The sequence below is a fragment of the Parasteatoda tepidariorum genome, chromosome 8 (genome assembly GCF_043381705.1).
Source record: "Parasteatoda tepidariorum isolate YZ-2023 chromosome 8, CAS_Ptep_4.0, whole genome shotgun sequence".
Lineage (NCBI taxonomy): Eukaryota > Metazoa > Arthropoda > Arachnida > Araneae > Theridiidae > Parasteatoda > Parasteatoda tepidariorum.
Window position 1 is genome coordinate 19,824,050 of NC_092211.1, and position 18,826 is coordinate 19,842,875.

Below are 18,826 nucleotides of genomic sequence, written 5' to 3' on the forward strand. Positions count from 1 at the left end.
CGTCTCATCAACTCATCCAGATATTCTGGAATCTTGTTTCATTGATATGAATGCTGATTGTCTTGTAAACCACACGAGTTTTCAACACCACTCCATACTAGGTGGAAATGCCCCAAGCCCTGATGTGGCGTTCTCTGCTATCATGATTTTTCTAGTTTCATTTTTTTTTCTTTGGCAACTGTTTTCATCATTCATATTTGGTAAGTCTTGAGAAATACCGATTAATTTTGAGCATTCGAAAAACACATCGACTCCATCCAGCTTTTGCAGCAAGTGATATTTATATATTATCAGAGAATCGCTGGTACTTTTGGAAAATATGATTTATAATCAAAACAAATGCATAAATGATAATGGTCTAAAGTAACGAAATTTAAAACGCACTTTTACTATTACTTTAAAATTAAATTATGAATTACAATGCAAAATTTAAACATGGAAATATCTAATTAATAGCAATTTTATTATGATGGGAGGTCCCTCACGTACAGTTGTTTCCGTAAAGCGATAGATGCGATTATCTTTTACACATCGAAACATGTCAGCTTCGGAAACACAAAAATGGGAAAAGGCTAATTAAATACCCAGCTGAACAATTTGTTTCAAAAACTTTCCTTACGCTCTCTTTCATTTTCCTAATTAGATGTATTAAACAGCATCGTTTCCATTTAAAACAAATTCGGTCGCACGAGAGCGGCATTACAAGCAGTTTAAATAATAAGCACCTCGTAAGCGAAACTTGCAAACACTCATTATATCCCAACCAAACCATAATAGCAAAATCCATTCTTTTAAAAAAAATATATATGATCCGCCATGATAATTCGAGTGGAGTTGAGTGGTAGCAAAACCACTGCCGCGAGATCGCGTTCCGTGCGTCACTCTTCTAAAAGCAATATTCTTGGAAATGAAAACTCATCAGAAAGCGCAAATTATGCTTTCAATTATCTATTTTTACTTCTCGCGCGAGCAGAGCCCAGAGGCCTTGTTTAATTAACAAATAGAAGGACCTAACCCTACTTTTACAGCACATTTCGTCTCAGGCTCATCGTTTTCGAATGTTTCTTTGTTCTTAATGTTTGGCGCGGGAAAATGTGCTATGGGAATTGGATAATTAAAAGCAGAGAAGAGTTTTCCTTATCCAACACGAAACATTACGCAAAAGTACCGCAAGCGAAACATGTGGTCCCAATTGTGCACCACTGTTCAGTTTCTTTGGATGTAACTATTTTTTTTTCCTGTTTCACAATTAATTCTTACACCAAGTTCTTAATTGTGTTTTCTCTTTGTAAGAAAATCTCCGCAACTACGCAAATGCACTTTTTATGCTAAACAAAAGTAAGCTGGAAATATTTCTACCCATGTACTTTTTTTTCCTTTTTGTTTAAATTTGTTTGTTAAGATCAAATGTACCAAAGTTTCTGACTAGCTTAATTAATTTCATTTTAAAAGCAATTATCTTCCATATCTTCTATTTTCTTATAAAAAGAAAAAGGGAAAGATATGGCTGGAGAAAAGAATGTAGCAAAATGATAAAATATCTGAATTCCTATTTGTTTCTAAAGAGGGAAAATATTTTTCCCTTTTACTTGAAAAATCCCTATTGCTTAAATAGTTTTCCTTCCAGTAATAACATGAAGTGAAATTCCTTACAATTTAAAAGAACCCATATCATATCTGAGCTAGTTTTTAAAATTTACGTTTTAAAAGGGATAAACACATATTAAAATTTTCTTCTTAATAATTCATTTACATAATTAATCTTATTGCTGATTATAATACACAGTTAGAAAAGAATGTTGTCCTAATACTATACAAAAAAAAAATGAAGAAAACAGTGAATCATAAAAGTTAAAAGAAATTAGCAAAGTTACAAAAAATTTCATTATTCAATTAAAATCAAAGGAGCAAAAATGACAGCTGATTACATTTTAAGCCAAAGCTTATCAAGAAACTATAGTAAAAATTAAATAAATGAAATAAAATAATAGAATAAAATGAAGCATCAGATAATAAAATCAAGCTAATTAAATATTTTTTTAAATAACTTTAGATTGAACGTAACATCAGTTAGGCATTCAATTCCTTTGGTTTGGTGGCCAAAATGTTTTATTTTGATTCCTAGCTAGTGTCTTGACAAATTTAGCTAACATTGTACTCCTCTCGTCAAACAATGTGTCCGGTTTTAAAATTAACAAAAATATATTAGTTAAAAACGGCCGAAGTGTAAGAGTGAATGAGAAGAAAGCTACCATAGACCTCCGTTGACTTAGAATACTTTTAAAGTATAATTTACCGTAAAAAAAATTGGACGATTGCAGTAGAAATTTCATAATATTTACTTGTCAATGAAAAAGCTTCATTAGCTTTAAAATTTAAGAGAAAAAAGTCGACACGTTCATAGCACACAAAACAAACGCCCATTATTAGGAAGCACCAACAGGTGAAGAATAAACACCTAACAGATGAGGACACCTAACAGAATAAACACCTAACAGTATGCAATGTTGCCAACGAAGACGTTTAAAATGTAAACTGTTTTAAATATCAACATTGCCTTTCTTTTTTTTTTTCAAATCTGTTCTGTTTTGTCATTTACATGCTGCTAGATCTGGATGATTGGTGCTTGCTTTGAGAGTTCAAAATATGCTGACTTTTTCAACACGAATTTTGAAGTTAGTGAATTTTTTCCACAGACAAGAACTGTATAATTCTGAATATAAGTTTTTTTGTGCGTAAGCCGAAAAGTGCGCTTTATATTTGGGAATTTGCCCAAAATTCGGAATTTGTGCATGCAAAAAAAAAAAAAAAAAAAAAAATTTACGCTTGGAAATAAAAATTCACCACTTCTCTTGTATTAACGTTTGCATAGTGGGTAAAAAAAAAGCATGCACCTTCCGTATTCGCAATTAGAAGATTAAAAAATAGTAATATCTCTTTCATATTGCCTTTTTTTACTTGTTTCTTTTTCAATTATTATATTTAGGTATTCCTTTTCCAACTATTATTTCATGTTATTTTTATATTTTGTATGTACGTTTCGCGATATTCACTGACAAACTCGACAAAAGGAGAATTATTTCTATTGGTGATGTCCTCCCGGAATTTTTCAGAGTAAGTGGACCCGATTGTAAACCTTTTTTAAACTCGATTGTAAACCTTTTGTAAAACTTAAGCTTCTAAAACATTTTCTGAAAATTCTTGGCTTCCATTCGGAAAAATACCCATATTTTTTTTAACTTGAAGTTTCTCGCAATCATTCATTTTACATAATATTTTCCTCAAAAGTTTCAAGACATACAATGTGTGATAAATGCGATAGTTGGCTTAAAATCGGATGAAAGAATACACAGATACCATATAAAGATACAGATTAATAGAGGTAAATGTCCACAGCTCACTTGGATAGCAAAACAAAATAAAAAAACAAACAAAAAATACTTACAAGACTGTCTAACTCGGGATTGGGAGAATAATATGGTTTTTCTTGTCTAATCTGTAAAGTAACACAAAAAAAGCGAAATAAGGAAAAGTGCGAAAGAAAAAACTGAAAAATACTTACAAGTGTATCTAACTCGTCGTCTGATGTGTACTGAGGGTTTTCAGCCAATATCTGAAAGGGGAGGAAGGAGATAGAATAAAAAAAGTACTAGAGAGAAAAAAAAAAGAATTTCTGCAGCGACTCTCAATTAATTACAACATGGGGGAGTAATTTTTAACATTAAATGATATAGAAACTAAGTGTTTAAAAAAAACGTGTGGAAACATGTACAGAAACATTTCTGAATTATCATGATTGATCGTTTTTAGGTGAAGAAACTGGTATTTTTTTGATATTCTTACTTTATTTCTAATTAATTTTTAATTATAATATTAAACTTAATAATTTTTGTAACATTTTTTCACAAATCAAAAATTTATAATAATAGTAATTAATAAAAAATAAATTGAATAGTTTATAATTTAAAAAATGAAATTTTTCGCTATGACTAGGTGAATGCTTTTTTATTAATTTTAAATTGTTCGCTTGTAAATTGTAAAATTTATGAATAGCTGTAATTTCTTAAATTTTTGTCTTCATCCTTTAAAAATTTAAAAGCACACAAATTTTTTTCCTTTATCTTAAAAAAGAATCTAAGCTTTAATAATTATAAAGATTCTGTCACTTTTCAGATGTGATAGATTATATATTCAAATTTAAATTAAGAAAACTATTTCACTAAATTTTAATACTTTTAAATTAAAAAAAAAAGAATTGTAACTTTTTCCAATATATTAATAATAATATTTACTAACACAGCAAAATAATAGTGATCAATTAATATTAATTACATCCTAATTAATTTCCATAAATGAATTTTTTTAACATTCATTGAATACTTTTATTTTACAAAAATAAAAACAACAATTGAGAATCGCTGGCTAAGAAAGAAACAGAGATTAGTGACAGACGTGAATTTAAAAAGACATAAAAATTCCATCGATAAATTCAAATCTTTTACTCAGAATCTTATAAAATTGGAAACAAACATTCCTAAACGTATATTTTGTTCATACACAAACATAACAATAAATTTAAATTAAATTTTTTCAACTTAATAAAATTAGTTCTTTTTGCATTAACATTGAAATTCATATTTTCAAAAGATTGAAATTTTTTTAACGCATACATACATATCTATCAAAGCGATGGAATAATTAATAAGAAATATTTTAAAAGCAAGAGAAATTGTAGAGTTGAAAGATACAATTATGGCTTCATTTTAACCTCAGACTTCAAATTCGATACAAAATAACAATGTGCAAAAAATATAATGTAAATTATAAACTTTAAAAAAAAACGAAAAATCCATAAAATTTTTTTTAAAGAAATGTTGTTTTCAATTAAAGAGCACATTAACATAAAAAGTTTTTATCTTTAATATCAATTATAAATGTCTGTTTTATCAACATTGGATAATTTTATGTGATACATTAGTGGCGCTCAGGATACATTTTTATAACATCAATTATTATAAATATTTAGTGTTAAATTTTTTTTTTAATGCTTCAAAACGTATGAATTCTGTCGACACTTAACCTAACATAAACTTCATTGAACTTTTAACTTGTCAGTATATATTGTTGAATAAATTAATTTGACATATAGTTATATTTTTGAGAAATCTGTACTGTAATATCTTTGAAAAGATTCGTCATGAACTATCAATTCTCAACTCATGTCTATTAACACGAAAAAAAATTAAACTAACGTCATTTAACTCATTACGAGTCAATATACATCAACACAACAATAAATTGACTTCTGCAAATACGACATATTTTTTGGTATGTTTTTGGAAAGACATATGAAAGACATTTGGACATTTGGAAAGACATATAAGTATGTTTTTGGATAGACATAACCTATCATTTAATAGCTTATGTCTATCAACGATCAACTTTATCTATCATGATATATTTATCGTCATATAAAATATTAACTTTTGAAATCTGCAATACTTTCGGGAAAGTATAGACGAGTAGCATACACCACTACTGATCGCAAAATGAAAATAAAACAACAGTAACATTTTTCTATCTATCATCTATCTATTATCTATCATCATATGAAATAGTAATACTTTTGAAATCTGTAATACTTTTAGGAAAGTACAGACGTCTACGACACACCACTAATGATCACAAAAAGAAATTGAAACAACAATAAAAAATTTTCGAAAAAAGAAGCACTTGAAACTGGAACAATATATCCTAAACTAAATACACTTGCCTCTGATATATGAACTGTTTAATATACATAAAAATAACATAATATTACTAACTAAAGAATACATAAATCATATCTTCAGAGTAAAAGGAAAAATAAAGTTGAAATATAAAGTATAGATTGTGTGTGTTGTGTATGAATTAATTTTTAATTACGAATAGCTTTTTTAATTATCAACTGTTTAGAAGTTACCTTTGATTTTAGATTCTGCTACTATATGCCATCATCAATATTTGTTTGAGAAATTATCATTGGTTAGAAAAGTAACAAAAATTCCTTTTTATTATTTAATTATTATGTACTTTTTTTTTTTTAATATGAAACAAAGATGCGATTCTTTTTTTTTTTTTTTTTTTTTTTTTTTTTTTTTTTTTTTACTACTTAAAAATGAAATCTCACTTAAAATTGTTCATGAACAAATTCGAAAAAAAAAAAAAAAATAGATTAAAAATAAAAATACGTTTCAAAATTTTCTTTCCTTCCTTTAAGGTTTTTAATGTTTTCTTTCCAAAAAAAAAAAAAAAAAATTCTTTAAAAAGATGCAGCAAGAAAGGGTTCATAAAAAAGTACTTAGTGTTCTTGTTTATGCTGCAAAGTTTTATCCAATATTTTCGAAATTGAAAAGCAGTATCAGTCTGGCGGAAAAAATTGAGAAAAAAAAATGATTCTCTTTTTGCAGTCGGAATATCGAAGTTTCACTGCTAAAATTGACTTGGAAATTAATTTTGTTTTAATCTCTAACCTTGCTTTAACGAATTTCCAGGTAGTGAATAATAATACTATCGTCACAGCACACCGAGTAGTGTTCAAAGCTACCACAACTATGTCTATGGGAACACCAAAAAGGTTGGTAATTTTTATCGAAGCTGCTTGGTAATAATTTTTAGAAAAAATTAACAATATCGTTTTATATAATTGTTATATGTGATAAAATTTTGTAATTTTATCACAGTTACACAGTCACAAAATTACAAAATGTGATAAAAATTTTATCACATTTTAGAATATGGCATAAAAAATAATTCACTCGGTTAACCCTACTTATCAATTTTCTATTATGTATAATAGATGTGTGATAATCAGTTCCGTTTAACCATAATCATATGAATTATCAAATTAAGACTTATGTACCAGGAATGTTATTACTATACAATTCGGTAACTTTACCAGAATTTTTTTCTTTGCACACTTAAACTAAGTATTATTTTAAATACTATTTGCTTTATTTAGCGATAAAAAATAAATGATTTATTGTTTTTACATTAATCACACATGCGAAAATAATTTATGAAATAAACGCATATAATAAACATGAAAAGTAAATAACTATTTCACAATGCAGACGTACAACAGCACTACTGATTAAGAAATAAAACGTGGAACGCTTGTTGCCAACATTAATCGATTCTATTGACCTCTTGCAAAGAGTCTTATTTGCATAAACACCAACATTTACTGCTACTGGGCGTTGTTAAGAGTTTATTGAATACCAACTTGTCGCGTGATGGGACTCATCGACAGTTAAAATCATTAATATTCTCGAGCAACACTCGTATAGAGGTACCATCGATTTCTGCAGTTGGAAGATGCGTTTTTAACTAAACCAGATTCAATTGAACAAGCCAGATATCGTTTTTCGTCATTTGCTATTATGAAGTGAAATAATAATGATTAAGGAATGCTTGTTATTTATTATTATTTTTTTATCTTCATAGGCAGGTGCTGCTAATGATTTTTTTTCATGAATGATGATATTTGACATGGTATTGATAATTTGTGACAGCGTCGGGCCTCAAAATGATGAGTTTATATTAGGAATCTGAAATTAATTAGATGTACTCAGCTGTATCCCCCCTTCCCTCTGTGAGAAATGAATGTGCGACTGCATTTAATTTTAAATAAATTGACGATTGAAAAAGTAAAATTGATTGAGGAAAAAATAGAACGAAATTGATTTGTCACACTAAATTGTAGCATAGCTGCGTTGCTGGCGCGATTCGGTTTACGGCCAAGACAGGTATACACGATGCACATTCTAAAAATTTTCTAAAACTGGAAATTCATAAAACAAGTATTACAAACGCGAAGAAATATTATTCTGATAAAATTACCATAGTTTATGGCAATGACATTTCTTGTAAAAATAAATAAATAAAAAACTTATTTCTGGGTTTAAAAAACAAAATATATACTGTATTTAAATCTTTAGTCTGGTGATTTTCCCCTTCATTCACCAGAAAAACTGGTTTTTAAAATTATAGCTCTTATTATCACACATTTAATTTTAAAAAAATGCAAAACTAAAAAGTAAATTTAATCGAATAATTTATTTTTTTTTGCAATGCTATTAGGTATCATGATGAAATTAACAAATTTTATCACGTATTCTAAAACCATATTTTATTTTTAATTTTACCAAAACATTTCCAGAGCATTTCGATAAAACTTTTCATCTTTTTGGTGTTCTCATATAGCTAGAAACACGGTAAATTTTATTATTTTCTGGTACTTTTTTATAATTCTACACTATGCTACTATATTACTATACTACGAATTTTACTATATTCTACCATACTCTGACCATAATTTTTCTCTCATTGCAGAACTGTACAAAACTACCTATTAAAAAAATTTTTTAGCTTATCTTTTGACAATCATGCAATATTAAAATAAAATGGAATTCTTGGTACTTAGTGTACCCAATGAATTACAAGTGAGGGATTTCTTGGGAAATTCATACCGTCATACAGTAATGAAATAATGATTAAATTCGAAACAAAAAAAATTAAAATTTTAATGCAAATAATATTAATTACATTAATAATAAAACATTTTTTTCAAGAATAGGTTTCTTTACTGCAAATTAGCTATTTGGTTAATAATCAAGGTAATGATAATAGTTACATCAAAATATGTTCTCAATCAACTCGAATTGAGTTTTACTTTTAATTTTGAATGTAATCTATTTGACATATCTATTACGAAATGATTTGAAAAGAGTAAAATTTAATATGCAGCACTTATAAAGATAAAAATTTAATTTGTAATAACTAAAAAATAACATGCTAATAAATAATATAACGTAGAAGTAATATAGCACGTTAATTCCATATAACATATAACTCATAAATTTCATACTTTGCATAGACATTTAAAAGTTCATTTGTAATTCTCTCATTAATTATTATTATTTTATTTCTTTTACACAAGAGGTTATTAGTTTTATAATTTTAGATAAAGTGCATCCTAATTCAGGTGGAAATTTTTCGTTTGTACGCAAATGTATCATATATTTTCATTTACACCTATTTTTAATAATTTCTAGTAATAAATGAATATATTATTTATACTTTAATTTCCATAATTATACATTAATTTAAAAATGCACTCTTTTTATAATTTAAATACCTATAAAAGTATTATCTACTAAAATCATTAAGTTATCTTAACCAATTTTTATATGGCAAACAATAATTCCTGCTTACAAATCCTTATTTATGATTAATTGATTTAAACTCAAGCGCTCAATAATCTTTCGGCACTTTTAATTAGCATAACTCACTGCGCTGTTTCATTCATCAGAAAATAATTTGTACTAATAGTACATTATGCAATTAAATTTATTGCAGATTGTGCCGAACCAGCTGAGTACCTTAAGTACCTATAAAAATATTACTAACTTATACCAGAAAAGTATCTTAACTAATACTTATATGGGGAGCAATAATTCTTGCTTATAGACATACATTTTCCCAAATCTCCATATATAATTCATTAATTAAGCCCAGCAATGATCTTTCCACACTTTTAATTTGCATAACTCAATTTTTCTTTCATTCAGAAAATAATTCGTGCTAATAGTACATTACATAATTAAATTTATTGCGGTTCGCTCATAAATTAAAGCACCGACAACAAAGACCGTTAGGAGTCAAATATTTTTTTCTTTTGCCCCTTTCTTTCAGGATATGACATTCGATCACGAAAGCTACAATAATTTACACGCATCAGAAATAAAAATGAAATAGCACGCAAATACCTTTGAAAAGTGGACCCCCGCTCCCTTCTCAAAGATTTATTATAAATATAAATAAATTTATATATAAATATCCAAAGGGAAAATGGGGGAAATTTATGAGTTTTTGGGAAGAATAGTAGTATAAGTCGAGCATTTTGTTCATTCCCAAAATATGAATAAGGTCATAAATTGCGAAGTCAGTCAAGTGTAGTGGTCGTCGGATAAATAAGTAAATAAGTTAAGGAGACGATTGTAAATTTAAAGCTTTAAGCAGTTGTCATATGTAAGCAAGCTCTGTCGCTTATGAGACATAAACAAACAGCAAAAATAAGTATATAGTAATCATTTGTATCGTATGAATGGCATTTCCGTCAAAAATAATATTAGTTATTTGCACTCATACGAAATCACTTTGCACAAAAATATCGCATTAAAAGAATATTACTGTTAAAATATTATTTTATTATAAATGAATTCTCTCAACGTGAAAATTATGGTATTTCAACATTTTAAAAATAAAAATTGAATTAAAACGAAGGGAAATTTTTATCACCTAAAGACGAATTTGTGATTTTATTTTTTATTATTACAATAAACAGATATACTTTGCACTATATGCACCAATATAAACTTATAAATTACGCGCTTTAGTAATGCGCAATAATGAAATTTTTGTCTCTTATATTATGCTACAATATATTCAGGGGTCTGTCCAGACATTTTGTTACCGTTTTTGTAAAATTGTGAAAAACATAACGCTTATTTTATATTCACAAATTACGAGTAAGTGACATTCTTTCAACCAGGGTCCGCTTTTGTGAATTTGTGCAAATAGGGTCCGTTATTGCAAAAAAAACTTTTTCAGGGAGTTTTCAAATTGTAAAGACATACAAGATTATGCTCAACGCTATAAAATTATAATTAAAAAATTAAATTTTAAAAAATAAANCGTGAAAATTGTGGTATTTCAACATTTTAAAAATGAAAATCGAATCAAAACGAAGGGAAATATTTATCACCTAAAGACGAATTTGTGAATTTGTTTTTTATTATTACAATAAAACAGATATACTTTGCAATATATGCACCAATATAAACTTTCCATTTATAAATTACGCGCTTTAGTAATGAGCAAGAAAGAAATTTTCGCCTCTTATATTACATTACAGTATATTCCAGCATTCAATTTTTCCAGCTTAAACTTTCTACTTTCTTTCTATTAATGTGCTATTATTCCAGCACAATCGTTTCACTTTTAAAATATTCCAGTTTAAGCTTTCTACTTTTTTTCCGCTAATGTGCTATTATTTCAGCATAATCATTTCACTTTCTTAATATTCCAGCTTAAACGTTCTACTTTCTTATTATTAATCTGCTATTAATCCAGCATAATCGTTTAACTTTCTTAATATCCCAGCTTAAACTTTCCACTTTTATGATATTAAAGCAAATGCTCTTGTTTATGCGATGCATGTACTGAGTTTTATAATACTTTTTATGAATATAGAAATTGCTTGCATCCCAATAAAAAATATGTCAAGTTTGCTTTAGATCAGTTCATTTCCAATTCGTTCAAAATGCATATAATTGTACAAAAAATGGAATTTTGTCTTTGAGAATTATCTCCTTCTATTTTCATTTATTTAATTATTTATTTGATGATATTAAACTAATGGAAAAAACACTAGACTAAAATAAACCTTTAGATATCTTCATTACCTATTAATAAAAAGTAAATAAATTGTTTAGAAAGTTTTTTTTAAAAAAAAAAATTTTAAAACTGTAATTGAATAATGAATTACTTGAAATTTCGTATTCATTTAGAAAAAACTAAAATAAAAAAGAGCTCTTTTTCTAGAGTCAATAAAATATTAAGATTTCCGTGAAAAATTAAACAGTATAAGTATGCTAAAGTGTGAAACTAAAAAAAAACAACCGAAAAATGTTAATTTTAAAACATGTTTGTCTTCATAGTTTTTTTTATGACTTTAATAAAAATAAGAACAAAAAGTTTCATTTGCAAAACATACGTAAAATACAGTTTTTAAAGACCCTTGAGACTTAAAAACTCTTCTTTGTTTTTATCAAACATCGCTGAAAACTGTTCGTTTACACTCTTTTAAAAGAAGTTTCTAAGTTTATTTTTTTGAATAAATACAAATAATTAAAAATTGCGTGTGATTTTTGTTCTTGTATTATTAATAGCAATTAATAAATTATCCAATGTTTTCTTTTTTGAAAAAAAAAAAGCCTCGTAAAAAAGTTTTGTAAGCCTCTGTTAGAATTTTAATCTAACATAAGCATTAAATAAAATAAGTAACATATCTTTATCAAAAATAATTAATTGCAATCACATAAAATTATTCAATCCTTTTTGACTACTTCATATCAGAAAGGCATTGGATTTATTTGCATTTATAAGTATTTAAAGTTCAATAACTCCTCCTTTAATAATTTGTGAATATCTGTTTTTATAAAATAAATAATTAGCATTTGTTAGAAATATAAATAAGCTCCATTCTGCACTAAGGAAAAGAATATTTTATTCTAGAGCAAGAATTTGATAATAATTAAGTTTCCATAATGATGCTAATTGTACATTAATAAATAAAGTTAAAAATAAAAAGAAAATTTTGCCTTCATTTTTTTTTATTGCATGGGATTCGATAAGTTACAGTAATGTGATGTGCAAAAAAAAAATTACTAAACACATTCGCAAATAATAGAAAAGTGGCTTCAATGTCGGTTATATAAAAAATATTCGATACAAAATAGATAAACAGATATTCTCTAGATTAAGATTTTCATGAAAACATTTAGGTAATTTTAAGGAGAGGACTTAGTTCGGTTAAAAGTATTAGTAAATTCAAATTAAAAGAAAACATGATTCAATTTAGCACAGAAATAAGAATGCAGCTGACTTGTTCCCTATTATGAATCAGAGAACCCATATTTTGGTTCAACGTTTAATAAATTATTCTGAGATTATATTTTACATTTAATAAATACTAAGTTTAAGAACACGATGTTCCCTAGTTAAAAGAGTTCGATTTTTATTTGATTTAAATTCAGAAGAAACCTGGGACAATTTAACAGGGTAATACGACTATAACAAACTTGTACCTCATAGTTATGTAGCGTAAATTTGTTTCAGTATTCATTAGATTTTTTTTAGAATATTTTGCATTTAATAAAAACGATATTCATTTGATTAAGATTAATTGGAAAACATTTAGGTCATTTTAAGGACATGATTTAGTTCTGTTAAAAGTGTTAGATTCAAATTGAACGAATATTTTTTCCCATTTTACACTGTAATAAGAGTGCAGCAAACTTGTACCGTAACGTGATTCAATAAACCGATATTTTTGGTACAATAAATTTTTTTTAGGGCGTATTTTACATTTAATAAATAACACATTCATTTGATTAAGACTTTCCTGAAACATTTAGGTCATTTTAAAGCACGATTCAGTTATTCACCGAAAACTCACTTTAGCAGACAAAAGAAAAAAGAAATCCATAGACGTTTACTAAAACTTTTCTTATAAGGAAAGGTAAGGAAACCCTTACAACTGAAAATGAAGGAGCTACATTTAATAGATGCTTAGATACCATTTGGTAGAAGCGAGAGAAAATGTTCCTTAAATAGGTACTGAACAGAAACTTCATCTCACGCCTCTTGTACTTTTACGACACCCTGTATTTACTTTCCTCCTCCTGTAATCTCAAAGAGTAGGTATTAAACTGTTTACTACCGGGGCCCCGAGGACCCCAGGGATAGCGGTCAAGCACCGTTGTTTGACCACTTTCCCCGCCTGTAGATTGCTTTCTTTGCGGTACTCAAGAAGGGTCAAATACTCCGGGCAGGAAAAAGGTAATGTTGATCTTACATCAGGGTTATTTTCTAGCGTGGGTGGTGAGACTTTCTTTGGTTAGAAATAGCTCGTTTTTGGAAAATACAGATATTATTAACGATGTTAAAGTGAAGAAAGGATTTAACATCATATTGTGAGTGTTCTAACTTAATTTAAATATTACACGGGGGGATTTTATAAAATTACTATAGTGAAATTTTTGGGGGGAAAACATAATTCTGGTTAATAAAACCAAAATCTAATGTATTTACCATTTGTTTTGTAATTTACGATTTCAAAATTATTAATATACATTTCGATTCGTTACTACGACACAAAATTAGTACCACGCAGTTTCGTTTCGTTCTTATTACCACACATTTAGTTAAAAAAATACAAAACTGGAAAATGAATTAAACCAAATAAACGGTTTTATATGCCATGCGCCAAGGCACCAAGATAAAATTACCGAATTTCACCATATTTACCAAATTTTATAACATATTATAAAGTCATATTTTATTGTTAATTTTACCAAAATCATTACCAAAGCATTCCGATTTAGTGTTCCCGTGGATGCAGGAACTAAGTAGCCAATATCATGACTGTCCTGCACTCTTTAATCGGTGACCCAATATTATCAAAATACGAAACTATAATTTATGCGTAAAAGCCGCAGTGCTCCAATGTCCATTTAAGTTCTATTTTTATGGTTTAGAAACCCTGCTAGTTGTAAATGGTTGCAAAACCATATATTTTATATTCACGGTTCTTTACCGTACAAACTATTAATGGTTTCAAAACCGTAAAACTAAAGAAATGTTCCTATCATAAACTTTGTAGTTCGTCAAATAGACTGCTGGTTATTTCACCGTAATTTCAGAAAGAAAATTCTAACAATGTACTGGTGGTTCTTCTTCCTCTTATGAATGTTAATGAATATTAAATTCATTAATTGTTATAGTTAGTAATAATAGTAGAGTTCTATCAAAACCATGTTTTTAAGCAAACAATATTTCATTAATATTTCGGCTACATCTTGAATTGGATATTGGAGCATCATAGAGGAAAAGAATCGTCCATGGTGCTCTAGATTACCAGAATTTCGTCAAACCGTCTTGGTGCACTACAAGCATCATTTGCATGGAAGACTGCGCATAAATACCAGCAATCTTTTTAAATTGCTGCTAACATACATATGCAAATTACGAAACATCAATCAACCAACAATTCTAAATGACAAAACCATAGCAACAGCGTTCGAAATTCAACAAACACATAAAACCAGCCAAACACTCTGGAGGCGGGTCATTAAGAAACCAAATTTCGAAATTTCATCGTCTCAAGATGAGAACTTGAAGAGTGTGTGTGTCCGAGTTAAAAATGAATTAAGGGGGGCAGCTAATGCATTCAACTCATCACATTATGCATAGATGTGGTGTGGGACAGACAACGGGTATATCTATTTCGCGGCGCTAAAAGGGAAGGCTTCATTTTCATCGAGAGCTCATTTATTAAAATCTTTAATGGACTTGGCGAGAAAAGAATAGATAAAGAGTTTCTGCTTCATTCATTTGGCCATGAACGCTATCTGCATACATTAAAGTGACTCGAACCTGCTCTTTAAGATTTCAAGTTAAGTTTCGGCAAAGGTTCTTCAACCGTTAACTAACTGTTCAGTCACAAAGATTTTAAATGAAAAGGAATGCAATTAAAAACATCGATCTCATTTCAGTCGATAATCGATCTATGTAAAATTCAGACCAACAATTAACAATACTATTTCTGCATTTAAATGGCAAAAAGAGACTATCTTTTCAATAACATAACAAATATAAGGTTTTAAATCATTTAGCTTTTAAATTAGTTCTACCCAGAGAGTCAAAACTACCAGAATATGGTAAAATTGCTTTATTTTCGGCTCTATGAAAACTCCAAAAAGCTAGATTATGTTTACCGGTGTCCTTTGGTAATAATTTTTGTATAGCTATAGTTTTATAATATGTGATTAAATTTGGTAAATGTAATAAAAATTTGGTCATTTTATCGTACCTTAGAACATAGCATAAAAATCCTTTAATTTATTTTTTGGTTTTTAAACCATTAAATTTATTTTTAATTTTTTTTTGGTTTCGTATTTTTTTAATGTGAGGTAATAAGAACTATAATTTTGATAACCAGAATTTTCAGAAAAATGTTACCATATAAACGGAAAATTACCAAATGAATGGTTTAAATACCAAATATTTTGGTTTTATTAACCAAAATTACAAGTATAATTTTTTACCAGAAATGTCATTACCATATAGATAGGTGACTTTTCCAGAATTATTTTCATATTGTAAAGCCTTTTCGCTAGTCAGTCATTAGACTTTTTAAATGGTAAACTACAGTTATAAAAATCAATTGTAACTAAGCTCTAGCAACTCGTAAGTTTCTTGGCAGTCATAAAGTTCCTAAATTAAGAATTATAGTTAGAAGTATCAAAGCTCTAGCAAGTTTCAAAATCCATTAAAATGCTATTCAATCAATATTCTTAAATGCAGAATCGTGGCTAAAATTATCAACCATACATAAGTTCTGGCAGTTTTTAAATTCAATAAGTTACTAGCCAGTCATAAGGCTCTTAAACGAAGACTCAAATTAAAATATCTTAATTCCAGAAAACAGCAAAAACTAATGACTTTTTAGTGAAAATTTTTAAAAGAAGAATCATGATAAAGGCATCAAAAATATCAAATGAAACCTATCAAGTTTTTCAAGCTATGCAGTTATGAATCAGATGTAAGGTTTTTTTAATTGAAAAACCTCTATTAAAAGTAAAAAAATTCTGATAAGTTTCAAGAGCCATTAAATAACTGGGAAATCAAAATTTTAAAATGAAAATTTACAATCAAAAGTAAATAATCGTAAAGTTCTGTAAAGAAGAATCATAATAAAAATTACCAGTTGATTGAATAACTATCTAAACATGTAACTAAACTTAACTTATAAACTAAAACTCGTATTTATAAATACAAGACTTGTATCGACTCTTGAAAGCTTTATAAGTTCTAGCAAATTTTGTAAATCGTTGAGTTGCTAGTTAGATTGCTGTTTTTAAAATAAAAAATCTTAAATAAATAATATAATTTAATTATATAATAAAATTAAATAATAGAAATTAATTTAACTAAACCATAGAGAAGACAATTATTCTCAAAATCAAAGTGACGATAGACGTTAATTGTTTGTTTGAGGAGCTTTTAGGATCTATGAAAAACATTTTTAAAAAATTGACAAAGCCGGCTTAATTTACGATACTTAACAATAAAAAAAAAATTGATGCAGTAAAAGAAGAGAATTATCAAAATTTGAAAATTTCCGAAACAAATTAAAAGTTAGTATGAAATGATGTAAAATCTTATGAAAAATTAAAATATACAATACTAAATTTTATCTGGCCATACTTTTTATCCTGAATTTCAATTAAATTTGCCTCAAAAATAGAAAAAAAAGCGCCAAGTATCATTTGTTTAAAATTTCCTTAAGAATTTTAATGTAATTGAAGCAATAATTTTACTCCTTTTCAAACAAATGTTTGCTTTTAAACTATAAATCTAAATTTATGCTATTTAAAATTCAGGTAATAAAACTTACTAGTGTTATAACTTCTAATGGATGAATTACTGAAATCCAGTAGATTAATCTTCTAAGTAAAAACTAGATGATAGTTATCCTCTGATAAAAGCCAAATCGCCACAGAATTTAAAAATTTTAACAATGACAAAATTATGTTAAAATGTAAATAAAGACAATCCATTCAATTAATAAAAAAAAATATCGATTTCTGAGAAAACTTGGACTTGGTAATAGACCGGCAGCTGTATCAGCAATGAATTAGACGAAATAGATGCTGAATCTTCAACTTCAATTACTAATCAAAACTTCACTTTAGAAAGTCAACATTGGTTTAGGTTTTTATGACACATTCAGATTAATAAATGTTCCGAATTATGAAAGAAAAATATAAAGCTTACTACAAGCAGCTGTTTTTTGAACAAACAATTTATGTATTTTAAGAGACTTCCATTAACTGATATATTTTGCCGTAATCAGCAGACAGACGAGGAATATTCTAACTGAATTTTCTCAGATCTCAATAACTGATCAAGAGATTAAAAATATTTTTTTGTAAGAAAATTACAAACGAAATTACAAAGGGACAGTTATGAATTATGAATTTATGCAAAGGAAAAAGATAAAAAATGCTATCTACAATGTGAATTTACAGAAGTATTCTGAAACTAATATTATCTGTTTTAAAATTTAGAAAATATACTTAAGACCTACAGTAATTTTTTTTCCAACTCCTATAAAAAGCTAAGAAGGAATTTAACTCCAAATACCAGTTCCGTTCATTTTTTCAATACTTTTTTTTTAGCTTTAAAAGGCTACGATTTTTTTTTAATGAATATTGATGAATCAACAATCAATTTTGTTTATTTTATTTCACAGCTAATGTTTTTTAAGGATCATTAATGGATTGACATTACTTATGTTTATTTTCTTTAACAGTTTTTATAAACAAAGGGAATTATAACAGGGTTCCCATTCAATTTCAGAAAGAAAAAAAAATCGCTGATTACCCCAGGTATGCCAGGTAAAAAATCGAGACCATATTTTCATCAGAAATCTTTTGATCTTTTGACCTGAAAGCTTTTTTTTTTTCTAATCTGCTAAGAGTTAAAAACTTCTTGAGGCCATAAAGGCATCACTGAATTAGGATCAGTTTTGCTTCTTTTCTCTAAAAAGTTATTTAAAGACTAAGGACCACATACAAAACGAAAAAGTTCTTACTGGAATTTAAAATGAACGATTAGATCTTATTTGAAATGTGCACATAGTATCAGAGGCAAGTGACTTGTTACACAGTAAAAAGGGATTTGCAATATTGAGCAAAAACGTGGTGAAATAGCTCCGAAACAAATAACAGTTAGTGAAATAACTCCGAAACAAATAACAGTTGGTGAAATAACTCCGAAACAAATAACAGTCAAATTTTAAAAAACCCGTGCATTCAAAATTGAAAAAGCATATACTCAATTTTGAGCAACATGCATACAGAGGGGAAAATTTGCGAGAAAGACACTCGTGGCCTGCCGGCAGGATTGGAACCAAAAACCTCCAGGTTCGTATTAA

General features: G+C 27.7%; 1 protein-coding gene across 6 annotated transcripts in view; it reads right to left on the reverse strand.

The window, feature by feature from the left end:
* The window catches only part of LOC107439560 (homeobox protein Meis1), a 271,514-nt gene that overhangs the window by 232,987 nt on the left and 19,701 nt on the right, over positions 1–18,826 (reverse strand). For 2 of the 6 annotated variants that reach the window (XM_071184435.1, XM_043052522.2), the window contains exon 3: positions 3,446–3,496. In XM_071184435.1, the coding sequence (XP_071040536.1) occupies positions 3,446–3,496 (51 nt within the window). Of the gene's footprint in view, positions 1–3,445; positions 3,614–18,826 lie in introns of all 6 variants that reach the window. The other 4 variants (XM_071184434.1, XM_043052530.2, XM_071184433.1 and 1 more) reach the window with 2 other exon arrangements.